Genomic DNA, 14,433 nt, shown 5'->3' with positions numbered 1-14,433 from the left:
CCAAATCCCCTCAATTTTCCCTCACCCGTGAGCTCTCATGCTGCCACCGATCTCCCCGAGCCACCTCCACCATCGCCATGCTGCCCTTAGCCCTTCTCGACGTTGTTCAAGCCCACACTCGTGTTCTTCGTCCGCATCTTGTTGTCCACGACTGTTCACCGTCAAGTTCCGGCCACCGCATTGAGCTTCCATCATTGCCAAACGTCCGTCGTTGAAGCTCGTTGTCATCGGGCCTCTCCGGTCTTCCCCAATGTGCCACGACCTGTCAAACGAGCTGGTTGTCGCCTTCCGATTGCGCTTTGTCGTTCTCCGTTGACTCCCGAGCATCACAGTGTAGTCGCTACCCTTCTCTGGCCATCCTCCGTCGTCTCGAGCTGCCGCCGATGTCTTCCTGAGCCGGAGCCGAGGTAGTTTGCCGCTCTGCCATTAGATCTCGTGTGATCGGTGTATATTAGAAGTAACTTACCCCTTCGCGGTAGATGGATCTCATCCGTTTGTTCCCAGATCGACACGCGTGATTTAAATAGCCTTTGACATAGTTAGCATGCCATGTGTGCGACCACGTAAGCGTCTTTGTCCTATGTTGCGAGTCTGGTCAGCACAACTGAGTTGAGTCAGCAGCCCGCTTAGCGATGACGTCAGTGTTGCGCAGTAAATCTGAGTTTCCTTTAGAAAAATAATTCACAAAAATAGAATAATCTGAAAATTAGGTTTTCTTTATTAGAAAAATTCCAACAATTAGAAAATGGTTTATATAAAATGTTTATAAATGTTTTTTGCTCTATTTTTATTTATGTAAATGCTATTTAATTTTTTTCTAGTGTAAAAATCATTGCTAAAATGTTAGAATAAATGTTTTATTTTGGAAAATGGTTTAGAAAATATAGATTAATTATGATTATGTTTTAAATATGTTTTATTTAGTAAAATAAATTCTTTTAGCATGGAAAATGGGCTTCTAGGATGGAGAGTGTACTCCACTTATATACGGCGGTGAAATCTCAATGGGTCGACACGTGCTGAGAGAGGTGTTGGAAAGGCTTTGCAGTGGAATCCTAGCCACACACCTTGGAAGTGTGTTAGTGTTTGATCGACATGGACAAAAAGGAGGACATGTCTTGTGGGTAATGTGTACGACCTCTGCAGACTGAAAACCGATATATCAGCCATGCTCATGGTCATGAGCGGCATGAACTTCTCACATAATTAGTCTAGTGGTTCCCAGGTTGGTTTTGAGTTGGATCTGGTGGATCACAGTGGTGGAAATTATAATTCAAGTTAGCTTTGTTTAGATGTGGTTGGAACCTCGGTTGTGGAGCAAGGTGCCAGAACCTTAGCTCATGTCGTAAAGAATCATTCACATAGAAATAGGTTACTTTTATAACTATTTTATTACTAAAATGACATTTATGCAAACAAACTCCTGAGTTAAGTCTATCTTGACTTTTAGCCCCATGTCATATTTTTCCCATACTTACTGAGTATTCTATATACTCACGCTTACTCTCTCTCCTATAATCTTGTTGTTGCTCAGAAGGCGAAGACTACATAGATTTGTTAGAAGATGGAGCCAAATTGTAGACGGACGACTTTTTGATCGATTGCCTGTGGAGTTGGGCATTGTGCTATGTTTTTTTTTTTCCGTTGCTTTCTAATCTTCTTTTAGGACCTTGGGTCATTGATATAATAAAGTAATGTTATAATAATAGATATTCTGTCAGCTACTCACTTATGACGTCACTATGTGTATGTAACTTGATCCTAGTATATATGTGGTTTATATTCGGTTTGATCTTAAAACCGGATGTGACATTATCCTTGTTAATCATGGTAACTATTTGCTATCAGGGAGCAGAGCGGCTGCGGTATAAAAAAGATTGCAGATTGTCTTTTGCAGATTCGTTTGGCTAGCCCTTTTTGTTTTTTCCACTCACCATTTCATGGGTCATGAAATTAAACTTAAGAGACTTTTGGCTGCCAATGTTTATTCTATAAGGAAGTATCAAGCATGAGGCTGCCTCTGCACAAAATGTTCTCACCACAAGGTACTTCTTTTTACACTTACCTGGGTATGATCAATTTCCTCCTTTGTTATTATTCTTTATTTCACACATATTTTCGTAATATATTTCTAGACAGAAAGTACAATGCGATAGGTTGTGCATAGTTTTTAGAATTACCAGTTATTGAAGCTAGAAAAACTCATCCAGTTGGTTGACCAAGTTATGCTGTTTTCTGTGTTCCTTTTGGCTAAACATGTCTGCCTTGTTTCATAGTTGGCTGCCTTTTAAACATCTAGCAGGTAGTAAGCAAAATCTGCAATATCCTTTTAATAATAATTGTTTTCGATCTAAGAAACATTAAGACTGTGTTGTAAGTACTTTGCGATTCAACAAGGCAAATAATTAATTGAATTTGGTCAAGGCCACTTGAAGTTTGATTTCCATGGTATGACCGTTCATGCTTCAACATGCTTCACTAACTTTTACATCAAATATTTGGTGCAGATGCTGCACAGGCACTTAACAGCGCTGTTAATCTTTTCTTGGAAATCGGCAGATTGAACATGGCTGCAAGATACAGCAAGGTCATACACTATTAATGATCATTTAATGTTATATGTGCACATGAATCCCTATATTTTACTTTTTTTTACTGTTCTCGTACTATAATAGATTAACTACATATATGTATTGCTGACCAATACACTTGGATTATGTGTTCTTCCAAAAGAATAGAAGATCCTTGTTATTATCTGGAAATATCAATATGATATTATGATATTATGATGGCCTCAAATTTTAACATTTCAGGACATCGGTGAAATCTGTCAACAAGAAAAAGATTTAGAGAATGCTGCAGTTCACCTGAATCAGGCTGCCGATCTTTTTGACAGTGAGGGACAGTCATCTCAGGCAAACAGCATGACACAGAAAATTTCAGAAATTTACGCTCAGCTGAAAAAGTAAGCTTTAACTGTAGCTTTATGTAGCAATGGATTTCTTATGTGAGCAAATATTCTGAATGACTTAACAATCTACCAGTAGAACACAATTTGCAGTGCTGACATTAATGACGGTTTTGGCTAGCATTCTAAAATGAAAGCCTGCTCTGTCCATGCTTTTTGATTTCTACCGTGACCATTGGCTATTTACTCTAACAGCATATAAAAGAAACTGTGAACTTATTCGGCTTCCTGACTTCTATGTAGTCTCAGTTCAGTTATCTTTTAACTCTCACACCTGGCAAGGTCGATAGGGAATTAAGGACATTGTCAACAGAAAATGTATAACTAGGTTTGGTTTTTATCACGAGTTTTGAATGCTGAACTGTTTCATATATTTCCCTCCCTCCCTCTCCACCGAATGTCCAACTGAGTCATTTTAGAGTTTAGACTGTTGAGTAAGAGTTGTCATTTTATTAATAGTTATTTTCTGGTTTTTAATGTTTTGCCTGTTTCTGCTGGATACAAATCAAAGCATGAGACAGATCATCATGTATACGGTAGTTGGATTGCTTTGCTTTTGTAATTATAAAGTTCTTGGCCCCATTTCTCATTTCCCTTCTTGGAATGATTTATACTCTGTGTAAATGGCGATATGTATTTGATTTGAAATGGGAAGGTTAATGTTGCCAACTTGAACTGACCTCTTTTTCGGTCTAGTTGTTAAGTGATTACCTTTATGTCTTTCTTTGAACTATTTATTGACTCTTCTAATGATTTTATGTTGAACCCTACCCCAACTTGCTTGGGACAAGTAATGGTTTTATGTTGTTCTTTAACTTGTTACATAATTTCTTGATTGCATCCTCTAGCACAATTTCTCACACACAAGTCCATTATTTTCAGGTACCACAAAGCAACCGGGCTGTTTGAAGAAATTGCTCGTAAATCAATCAGCAATAACCTTATCAAGTACAGTGTTAGAGGCATCCTACTTAATGCAGGCATTTGCCAACTATGTAGAGGTGATCCTGTTGCTATAAATAATTCAATGGAGCACTATCAGGTGTGAACTGTTCCATTGAAATGTCAGCTGGTTGCCATTGTCAACTTTTGAAACATTACTCCTTGTGGCAGGACATTGACCCAACATTCTCAGGGACACGCGAATGCAAGCTTTTGGTGGTACCATCCAATGCCCATTCGCATTTTGTTCATCTGTCCTTTTATTTTTTTTGAGACGAACACTGTGTTTCACTTGACACCTACTCATATTATCCATTGCTAGCTTGAATAACAGAATTCTCTGTAGTCACTATGGCACAGGTTTATTAGGAAAACATGATCTGTAATCTGAAGTGAGGCTCTAAAAAGTAGTCAGTCCTAGAAGGATCTTGCAGCTTCTATGGATGAAGGAGATGTTGCCATGTCTACCGATGCCATCAAAGAGTTTGACAGCATGACACGCTTGGTACGTTCAGTTGGAAATTTCTGCAGTATTTTTCCTTTGTTTTCGCAGGTGCTGTTCTAGGGTAGTGTATTCTCTAACGCAAAGCTATTGCTTCTTAAGTTCAGAAACTTAAACACGAGCTCAGTTCCCTTTAAATGAGGTATATGTTCCTGTTTCAGGATCCTTGGAAAACGACTCTCCTACTCAAGGCAAAGAATGAGTTAAAGAAAAAGGAGGAGAAGGAGGATGATCTAACCTAAGGTTTGCTGTGGTTTTATGCTTCAATTCGGTTGATCTCATTTTGGATGCTTCGCATTCCTTACATGAGATTGTAACCAGAGAGCCCCAGTTTGGAGCACTGGAGCTCTCTGGTTACCACCTACTTCACCATCGCATTGGAATTCAGTAGCTGTTCATGGTCATAGACTCATATATGTTGTTCATATTACTCCAGACTCTCATGATTTAACCAAACGTAATGATGGCTTCTAGCATCAATAGATTTGAATAATAACAACATGTGTGGATTTTGTAATTGATGTGGAAGAGTTGATTTGGAATTGTCTGGGTGCTATTTGGATGTTGGAGTGAATGGGAATGCGGGTAAGACGGAAAAATATATGAATGAGGACTGGGAATCGGATTTCATGATGCAATTGGCTTGCTGGGTTGAATTTGTTTGGCCACGAGAAATGAATGGAATACTCAAATGTGATAAAATGTGTTTCTTTTTCAGAGAAGAATAGCATATCATATTTTTAAAATGGACAGATATATACCTCCAGAGAGGGGCAATGTTATATCTACATTCAGTGGTTTGTTTGGATCTAGTAGATTTAGATTAGGTTTTCGTAAAGCAAGTTTTATGGGGATTTTTAGAAAAAACAAGTTTTAATTTGTTATTCGGTTAAAAAGGAGTTTACAGATCACTTTGTTTGGATCGTACTAACCAAAACGGGATTTAGTTAATATGTTGTTTGGTTAAGTGCGCATGCAACAGGTCGTATCTCTTTTTTTATTTTATTTTTTTAGAACCGGGCCTTCTTCCTTCACGGAGACTATTTGATGAGGAGTATGTGGCGCCTAGGGTTCGCGTCCCGCGGACTTAGCTCCAAGCAATCCTGCCATTGGACTCCATATCCGTCTCCAACATGTGATATCTCTCATATTGTAATACCGAATAATTGAGAGAGAAGAAAGTGAGAAATTGACCGAAACTTGACTTTTTGATCCGTTGCTCGTATGGACGATCGGAGACCGTGGTTGCGTTCATCTCATCGAGACGAACCCATTTTGCTATTCACACATCCGTTCCGCGCACTTTGTGACCCGTTACAAACCCAATAAATCCAAAACGTTTTTTATTATAAAAAACAAATTAATTATAAAGGACGGATGGGTCAACCGTCAACCCGACCCATCCATCCAAAGTCTTCTCGCTCCCTCTCGCGTCTCTCTCTCTCTCTCTCTCTCTCTCTCTCTCTCTCTCTCTCTCTCACCGCCGACCTCCGTCGTGCGCTGAGCGCCGCCGTCGCCTGCCAGCTGCCGCCGAGCAACGTGCTGCGCTGTGCGCCGCCGACCGCGCGCCGACCTCCGTCGCGCGCTGAGCACCACCGTCGCTCGCCAGCTGCCTGCCTGCCGCCGCGCCGTGCTGAGCTCCGCGATACCGCTGGCTACCGGCCCGCCATCGCCACCGCCTGCGCGCCGTCGTCCGCTCGCCCACCGGCCACCAGCCACTGCCACTCACCGCCGTCGCGCTGCGCTGCACAGCCACTGCCTCGTCGTCGCCGTCGCGCCGCACGCTGTCGTGCTGCACTGCGCGCCGCTACCGACCGTCAGCTGCCGCACTCTCTGTGCCGTGCTCTCTCTCTCTCTCCCTATGTGTATATGCGCTAACCAAAAGAAAAAGAGGGAAAGCAAGAACCAGCAAAGAAGAAAGCCAGGGAAGAAGAGAGAAAAGAAAAAGGAGAAGAGAAAAGAAAAGAAAAGAAAAGGAGAAGAGGAAGAAAAGGAAAGAAAAAGAGGGAAAAGTTGGAAAATTCGTAATTTTATCGGATTTCTCGTTGATTCTTTCGAAGGTGGTAGTGCTTCCGGGCGTATCTAATCGAATTCCTTTGTCGCCTTCGGTAAAAGGCAAGTAACGTGGGGGTGTGATTTCGTGCTATGTTTATATTCGTGTCTTATTTCTTTCACAGAATAAATTGAAATATCTGATATTTTCCAATTTATTCATATGATGAATGATGTCGCATTTGACGAATTAAATCAATGTCATTTCATTGATTTTGAGTATATCGGTGATGTCATGATCTAGTAGTGGTGACACTCATGGAATAGAATCATTAAAAGAAAAATGAGAATTGACGTCAATTCACATACATACATTTGCATTCATGCATTTCATATGGTGATAAAGGCCAATCACTGCCATCGTGCGTGATTCGTACCGGTACATGGAGTTGCATGAGAGGTTGGCATCGTCCAGCGCAAAACTCTCAAATGGAGTTGCATCATGGCATTCATACATTTATTATAATGTTTGAAGAATACAAAATCCGAAAGGGGTTAGTGCCATGATATATGGGAGACCGTATTGGAGTTTGTTGTTGTGTTTTCACTGACAGGTGAATCAAGATTGTTATGGCTTAAAACTCATATGTTTTGGCTTTTCGTGGTGAGAAAAATATTTGTATCTGAAATAATCTTTAATCTAGTGAGATATGTTTATATTCATAGCCGTTACTTGCTGAGCTTGTCTCACCCCTGTTAAATCTTTTACAGGTACGCTTAGGTGGTCGATGTGCATTTTTTTGGGATGAACTTGGTAGTTGCACGCACTACCTTATCACAATACCGATAATCTAAACTTATGTTTGAAAACCATATTTTTGGCAGTATGTTGTTCGTGCTGTAATAAGCTTTGTACTTGAAGACGTACTCCTGTATATGGTATAGATATATATATGTTGTGGTTACGTTGTTTATATCATATATTGTCTGCATGTGAATTGTGTGGTCAGTTATACCGCAGTTATAGAGGAAATACTGCCGAAATTTTTTATATTTGAATAAAATATGTTTAGTTGTAAAGTAGGGTGTTACAGTTTGGTATCAGAGCCTAGGCTTTAGGTCCTAGGTAATTGAATGATGAACCTGACCCACTTGCACAAATAGAATGGGTATGGGATGCATTGCATTGCATACGTCTTGTTTATCTTTGTTCGCTTATGTTCACTATCTCAAATAAGTATTATTGAAGTTACTTGTTTGATTGTCCACATATTCTTTAGTGTTTTATCATTGATATATATTGTTAAGTTGTTGGAGTCAGTTCCGTTGGAATGATGAAATTGTCAGGGTGTTAAAGTGGTTACCTTGGTCATTAGAACCTGAGAAGCTTCAAAGGATCAATAGCATAACTGTTGTATGGCACTGCAGATGGGTTAAGTGGAGGGCCCCCATGATGCCTTTTCTGCATTGCCAGGTGAGGTTGACCAAGAGTTAGGTTTGCGATCCAACTATCTACATACAGAGCGAATCTTTTGGGTACGAGATGGACTGGCCCCCATGTCGTTGACCCTAACTATTTGTTCTCGGAATGTCAGAGAAATGGATCGATGTATGCCTTATCATAGAAGATAAGGTGATAATGTTTTCAACCTAACCATTAGAATGGTGTAGGATTTTTTTTCCCATGGAGTCGGGGCGATCTTTTTGCCGATTGTGTGAAGATGTGTTGATAGTGAGATCCTAATATGGTTCTGGGAGTTTTGTTCTAATCTTTTGCTAGACTTATACCCTAGTTGTTGATGTTTTGAGGATTAGTTAACACCTCATGTTTAAGTTGAAATGTTTACATACCTTATGTGTCAGTTTCTTTAATATCTGAGAATAATCTTTTGTGGTTGGAATATCTATGCATGTTTTGAAATGATTATTTGAGGTAGTTATTTTGTTAAGTTAGCCTTTGCAGAATAGTCCACTGGCTATGGGAGTTGGAGTTATCGATTGCGTTGAAACAACTGATTTGCATCGAAGTGATGCTAATGGAGCGACACCTTCCTTAAGGAGGCATCAGTTGTTTCAAACCTGTTTTGTGAGGTTTCACAATTGGAATACCTAAGGTTGGCCCTTGCGGGGCTGAGGTAGAGATTTTGGTTGAATCGTGTTATGTTTCTGATATCGCTTAGCTAAACCTGTCATATTTGACATGGGGATTCGTTTGCTTTGAAGCTTGAAGCCAAGAATATACTTGGGTTGTAGGAGCATTGGCGTTGCCAAGGGTTTGCTGAATAGTCTATGACCTATAACATCATGATAGGATGCTAAATTGGCTTGTCACCATGGGAGCATTATCAATTGAACCTGGTGAGTTTTGCTCGTTGAGTGAATGTTGAAATTTAAGGTCGCCTAAACTTTTCCTGACCTAATAACCGAAGGTGTTGTTAGGGCTTGTCGTGGTGTTTTATTGACAGAATTTTTTTAACATGATCCGTTCTAGAACTTTGTTTCTTGTTGGCTCTTGTGGAGTGAATGAAGTTAAAGAAGTAATTGACTAGTTTCTGACTTGAAAGTTTTGGATTTTTGTTGGTGACCCAGTTCTCTCTAAGGATGGAGATTTGATTGAGAGATGCCTGAGTAGGTTTACATGCTAGAAGTTTGTCTCTATTGGGAGTAAGTCTATCCAAACCCTAGTTCAAGGGAAGAGTGTTGTAAAAGTGGAGTTCATTCCGGAATTTAAGTGCTGAGATTAGAGTTATGTTTGGGAGCTAAGGGTTGCTCCCCTGTTTAAAGGAGTGTTGTGAAAGAGGATGAACCATTGGGGTGTATCTTTGTAGTTTTGTTGCTGTTCAGGAGAGGGTATGCCTTCTAAGGACCTGGAGAGAAGCATTGTATGCTAACGCTCAACTCGTTGACGGTAAATTGGTGTTGCAAATGGTGCTTGCTAAACTAAATTCACAAAATAATTAAATTGGAGTTGGATTAACAGGGTTGAGTTTGCAGAAGTCATATTTTCAACCTTCTCCATGAGCATTCCGCAGTGATCATCTTGTCGGTTAGATTAACCGATGTCTTTTTAACTTTTGAGGAGGATGTGTTTTTGCATGCAATTTTACTTTGAAGAAGTTGTGGTGTGGTTACGGATAGTATGACTGTCCTCGGAATGTAAGCAAGATGTGAAGTTTTTTAGTATGCCAGTTTGGCATGTTTCTGAATGTACCGGTCAACACAGTTTACCTATTGGTCCAACTGCCTCTGGATGGAAGTGTTCTGGTATTCAAGTTGGAAAGTGCAAATCTAAACTTGTACCATGAAGGATGAGTCGTTAGATGTTTGGAAGGATTGAATTAGGCAAGTGGTTGTAATCTCCTGATCACCCCTTCTAGACTTGGTGATACATCAGGATGAGAATGACCAACTGGAGGTTTATATCTTAACGTTGTGACTGTCTCTTGTGTAGATCTACCCACACTCGTATTTTTGGAGTTAGTGATGTTGGTAGAAGAGGTGAATTGTTGATGTTTCTTTAATCCTGAACCATAAAGGTTTTAAATTGATCCTCCCTGTGAAGGAGTTGAAGTTGAAGAGAAGAAGGTTTATATTCTTATTGGGGGTTTCAACCCGAGTTTGTGGAATTAGCCAAACAATATTTTTGGTGTGATTGCATCCACCAAAAGGGATATTTCTGGGCAACTAATGCCTTGGTTTTTGAACTAGTTGAAGAGAGTGTCTCATAATTGGCTGGTATAGTATTAGCAGAAATGTTGTGTGTTCTTGGATTCGTTTTCCCTTCTAAGAGTGAGAAGGCACGAAATGGTAAAGACCGTCCAATGTAACAGAGATTTGGAGTTTTCTTGGATTCGCTGGCCATTACCGACATTTTATACAAGGTTCTTCTTTTATTGCAAAGCCTATGATTAGACTTACCGAGAAGTGTGTTCCATTTGTATAGACTGATGAATGTGAGACCAATTTCCAAACTTTGAAGAATAAGTCAGTGAACGCTCCCATTCTGGCTTCGCCCGAGAGTGGCAAGCGTTTCATAGTCTACACCGATATTTTCCGAATTGGACTTGACTGTGTGCTTATGCAAGGAGGTCAAATAATTGCATATGCTTCTAGACAATTGAAAACTCATGAACAGAATTACCCCACTCATGACTTAGAATTGGCTGCAATGGTTTTTGCCTTGAAGAGTTGGAGGCATTACCTGTATGGCGAGTCATGTGATATTTTCACTGATCATAAGAGTCTCAAGTACATTTTCACTCAATGAGATCTGAATTTGAGACAACGAAGATGATTAGAATTAATCGAAGACTATGATCTGACAATTCAGTATCATCCAGGAAAGACAAATGTGGTAGCAGATGCTCTTAGCATAATAGGTTGTCGGTGTATTCAGAACCAGGGGTCCCCAAGTCCCGAGACCAGGCCGGCCATCCGCCACATGTCACCACCCTGTAAGGTAAGAAGAAGCTAAGTCCCGGGAGAAGGTGCTCGGGGCCGCCGCCTCTGGTTCCCGAGCACCCTAGTTCCCCGATGATCCGCAGAGCCCAAATACCAAGAAGGAAGTGCTCGGGAGAGAGTGCTCGGGGCTGCACGTGGCAGCCCCCGAGGACTCGGTGCCCCGAAGGTCCCACCGAAGTGCTCGGGGCTGCACGTGGCAGCCCCCGAGGACTCGGTGCCCCGAAGGTCCCACCGAAGTGCTCGGGAGAGAGTGCTCGGGGCTGCACGTGGCAGCCCCCGAGGACTCGGTTCCCCGAAGGTCTCACTCAAGTGCTCGGGGGAGAGTGCTCGGGGCTGCACGTGGCAGCCCCCGAGGACTCGGTTCCCCGAAGGTTCGCGCAAGATCATTCGACGACCCGAAGGGTCCCGTCGTCAGGGTGTCATCCAGTCAAAGGCCCAATGCCGCATTTAATAGGCACGCGCGGCCTGACATCCTGACATCCTGACATTCTCAACTGCCCACGCCCCAGTGTCAGACCCTGCCATGCACTGGCAGGGGGGGCGTGGGTCCATTAAATGCACGGGTCCCGTCCCGTTTCATCCGGGTGCCTCGGGATAACGTTGCCAAGATCGAAGCGCTCCGTCTGCCACCCTGCCATGGCGGAAGAACAAGACAGGGTGGGCGCACCGGACACCTCTGAGGCTGCCCGGCAGGCCCCCTTTATGGCGCCCGAGGGCTTCCACAGTGGCGGGTGGTCGAATGCGCGCCGCATTTCTCCACCGCCCCTGTCACTTCGCCAAGACGAAATGATTACGCCTTTCTCCGTGGCACCTTGGCATTCGCATCCCCTCTTTCCAATTCAGGATATGTTGAGGTCGGCGCGCCTATAAAAGGAAAGGATGGAGAACACGTAAAAGAGAGACCGGAAGTATGTGAAGAAGAGGACGCAGACGCTCGAACCAGCTCAAGCCAAGCTAGAACACGAGAGCCTCAAGCTCTTTGTAAACGGCTCTCCCCTTGGAACCAGATACATCCTTGAAGAATTCCCTTCAAGGATAAATATAGCGCTCACGCAGGAGTAGGGTGTTACGCCTCCGTGCGGCCCGAACCTGTCTAAACCCCGGTGCACCCATTTTTCTCGCATTAGGGCGATCATCTCCCACCAGCCATCGCATTTGTTTTCGTTCCCGCTTATTTCCCAAACAAGCTTTTCCAGGATCATCCCCCCGGCCGAATCTCTAAAAAGGGGTCTCTCGGGATCCCTGCGACAGGAGTTCACCCTCCGACAGCTGGCGCGCCAGGTAGGGGGAGGCCGCCCGGGCAGGTTCTTTCAGGTTGGCGACGGAGGAAGGACAGCCACTCCCGAATCCGTGGAACATCGAGCATCTCCGACGCTTCTACCCGTAGATGGTCGTGCTCGCGGCTCAGGTCAGCAAGGCCGGGGGCTTCTCCCCGCCCGAGCAGTCTGAAGGCTTCGCCCCGTGGGGTAAGTCGCTGTCGCCCAACCTTGTAAATATTGCACATTAAGTATTTCAAAAAGCAATCGCTATGTCAAAATACTTTTTCTGGATTCCGTATGTTTAATCTGTCTGGTGAGGAGCTCGGTTGTGCGAGAAAAAGTTCGCTCTCTCTTTTTCCCCGCTGACAAAAGAATCCCGATCGGTATGCATGCGAGCAGTCGCCGCTGACTTACATCCGCCATGGTAGGCTGTGGTGTTCGGTGTCGTGACAGGCTCCCGAGCACTACCGAGTTTCGGGGTGCTCCGGGTAATCCCATCGCTCGAGCTGCTCGAGTAGTCCGGAGCTCGGGCCCCCGGAGCGGGCTGTCGGTGCTCGGTCTGGTCTGTCATACCCGGGCGCCACCAAACCATAGGACCTCTGGGTTATGCCTCTGCCCGCTCTTGTCCGCCGGTTTGGGTGTTCGAGAGGTCTCGGGTCGAAAACAAGAGTAGTCTATAACAAGTACCGCACTGGCAGAGCGCGCGAGACAAAGAAATCCTATTTTCTCTTTTAAAGTCACAGGCTGGCGATCACAAGCAGCTCGGCCGCGAGGGCTTCAATGCCCTGGTCTTTGGTCGGCCCCAAGGGTCCTCGGGTGGTCCTACCACTTAGGCGTGGGTGGTCGAGATCACCCGACCCTAGGAGCCTCGTGCACCTCCAGGAGCTCGGGCGCCCCGTTAAAAGAATTAAGTTCCCGACACCTGAACTCGGAAGCACATCCCTCTTGGATCGATGGGCCGGAAGGCCGACAGCTGTCCGGTGAGTGGTTATATTCAGACAAATCTACCTTCAGTAAATTTATGTTCCCGAGTCATTCTCGGGGGCTCTCGCGCCTTAATCTGTTCGGTGAGGTGGTTTCCTCGCACGCAAAAACCCTGCCGCGTGTCTACTTTTTCCCAGAACGACAGAGCGGTTTGCAGAAAAGAGTAGCGTGCTTGCGATAATGTCTGACCGAAGCCCTTCGTGGTGGTCGTGGTGTTCGGTCCGCTTTTAAGGACCCCGAGCACTACCGAGTCCTCGGGTGCCCTAGGTAATCCTATCGCTCGAGCTACTCGGGTAGTCCGGAGCTCAGGTCTCGGGGGTGGGCTGTCAGTGCTCGGTCTGGCCCATTTTAAGCCTGGGCACCACCGGACCGCGAGGACTCTTGGTCACATTCTCGCCCGCACGCGTCTCCCTTCTACTAACTGAGTGGTCGGAAAGTGAAAAAGTGTTCATTAGGCACGGCGTGTTCCGAGCGGGATCGATCTATCTCCCGGACAAGGGAGTCTGTGTCTTCATTTCTTAACCTAGGCAATGCGGACTCGCGAGAGCTCGAGGGCTGGCTGCGCCAATGTCAGCGATCGGAACAACTTCGTTTCTCGGGGATGGGAAGGTCGGGAACGGCCCGACTGAGTACTCCCCGAGACTTCCAGGCAGAACACCAGAAGAAACATCAAACACACAGAGAAATTGGAGTTGCGAGCCCAAGGAGAAGCTGCCATTATATTCACAAGACATATACAAGGCGTTTTCTAAGGGTTCACTCCTAATATTTACATCCATTAAGACGGCAAAAGAAAGACAAAGGCTACAAAAGATCTAGTCGGCGGCGGAGGCGTCGGCTGAATCCTCTGAGTCGTCCCCGGGGGCTGGCGGCGGCGGCACCTCTCGCCTGAAGCCGGCCGCCACCACGGAGGCGGTACTCCGGACCGCTGCCCGGGCGGCCTCCCCCTCAGCCTCGACCACTCCCTCCCGCGCCGGCTCCAGTGGGAAGTTCGGGTCCCTGCTTCGGTAGCAGGCCAGGACGTGCTCGGCCACGGCACGTGCCAAGCCACGTCCCTCCCGGGCGGCAAGTTCCTGGACTGCCCAAGGCAGGGTCTCGAGGCGCTCGCAGACCTGCTGTAGCCCCAACACTTGTCGTGCGGGGCCGTCGCCCTTCTTGTCGTCGACAAGCCGTCCGAGACCACCCTTCTCCACGGCCCGTCGCATCCACCGGAGTATGTCCTCCAGCATATGCTCGAGGTTGACCCACGAGACAAAGGCGGTCTCGAGCTTCTCCTTGGCGGCCCGCAGCTGTGCCTCGAGTCCCTGGTCCCCGGCCGGATCGGA

The 14,433-nt window shown here is 44.9% G+C and overlaps 1 protein-coding gene across 1 annotated transcript in view; it reads left to right on the top strand.

The window, feature by feature from the left end:
* The window catches only part of LOC133914660 (alpha-soluble NSF attachment protein-like), a 29,305-nt gene extending 24,651 nt beyond the window's left edge, over positions 1-4,654 (top strand). Inside the window, exons 3-9 of the mRNA XM_062357716.1 lie at positions 1,997-2,045; positions 2,508-2,587; positions 2,814-2,965; positions 3,851-4,010; positions 4,082-4,126; positions 4,332-4,415; positions 4,574-4,654. Of these exons, the coding sequence (XP_062213700.1) occupies positions 1,997-2,045; positions 2,508-2,587; positions 2,814-2,965; positions 3,851-4,010; positions 4,082-4,126; positions 4,332-4,415; positions 4,574-4,654 (651 nt within the window). The remainder of the gene's footprint in view (positions 1-1,996; positions 2,046-2,507; positions 2,588-2,813; positions 2,966-3,850; positions 4,011-4,081; positions 4,127-4,331; positions 4,416-4,573) is intronic.
* The last annotated feature ends 9,779 nt before the right edge of the window (positions 4,655-14,433 follow it).

This window comes from Phragmites australis, chromosome 4, assembly GCF_958298935.1.
Source record: "Phragmites australis chromosome 4, lpPhrAust1.1, whole genome shotgun sequence".
Lineage (NCBI taxonomy): Eukaryota > Viridiplantae > Streptophyta > Magnoliopsida > Poales > Poaceae > Phragmites > Phragmites australis.
This window is presented reverse-complemented; position numbering and strand designations above follow the sequence as displayed.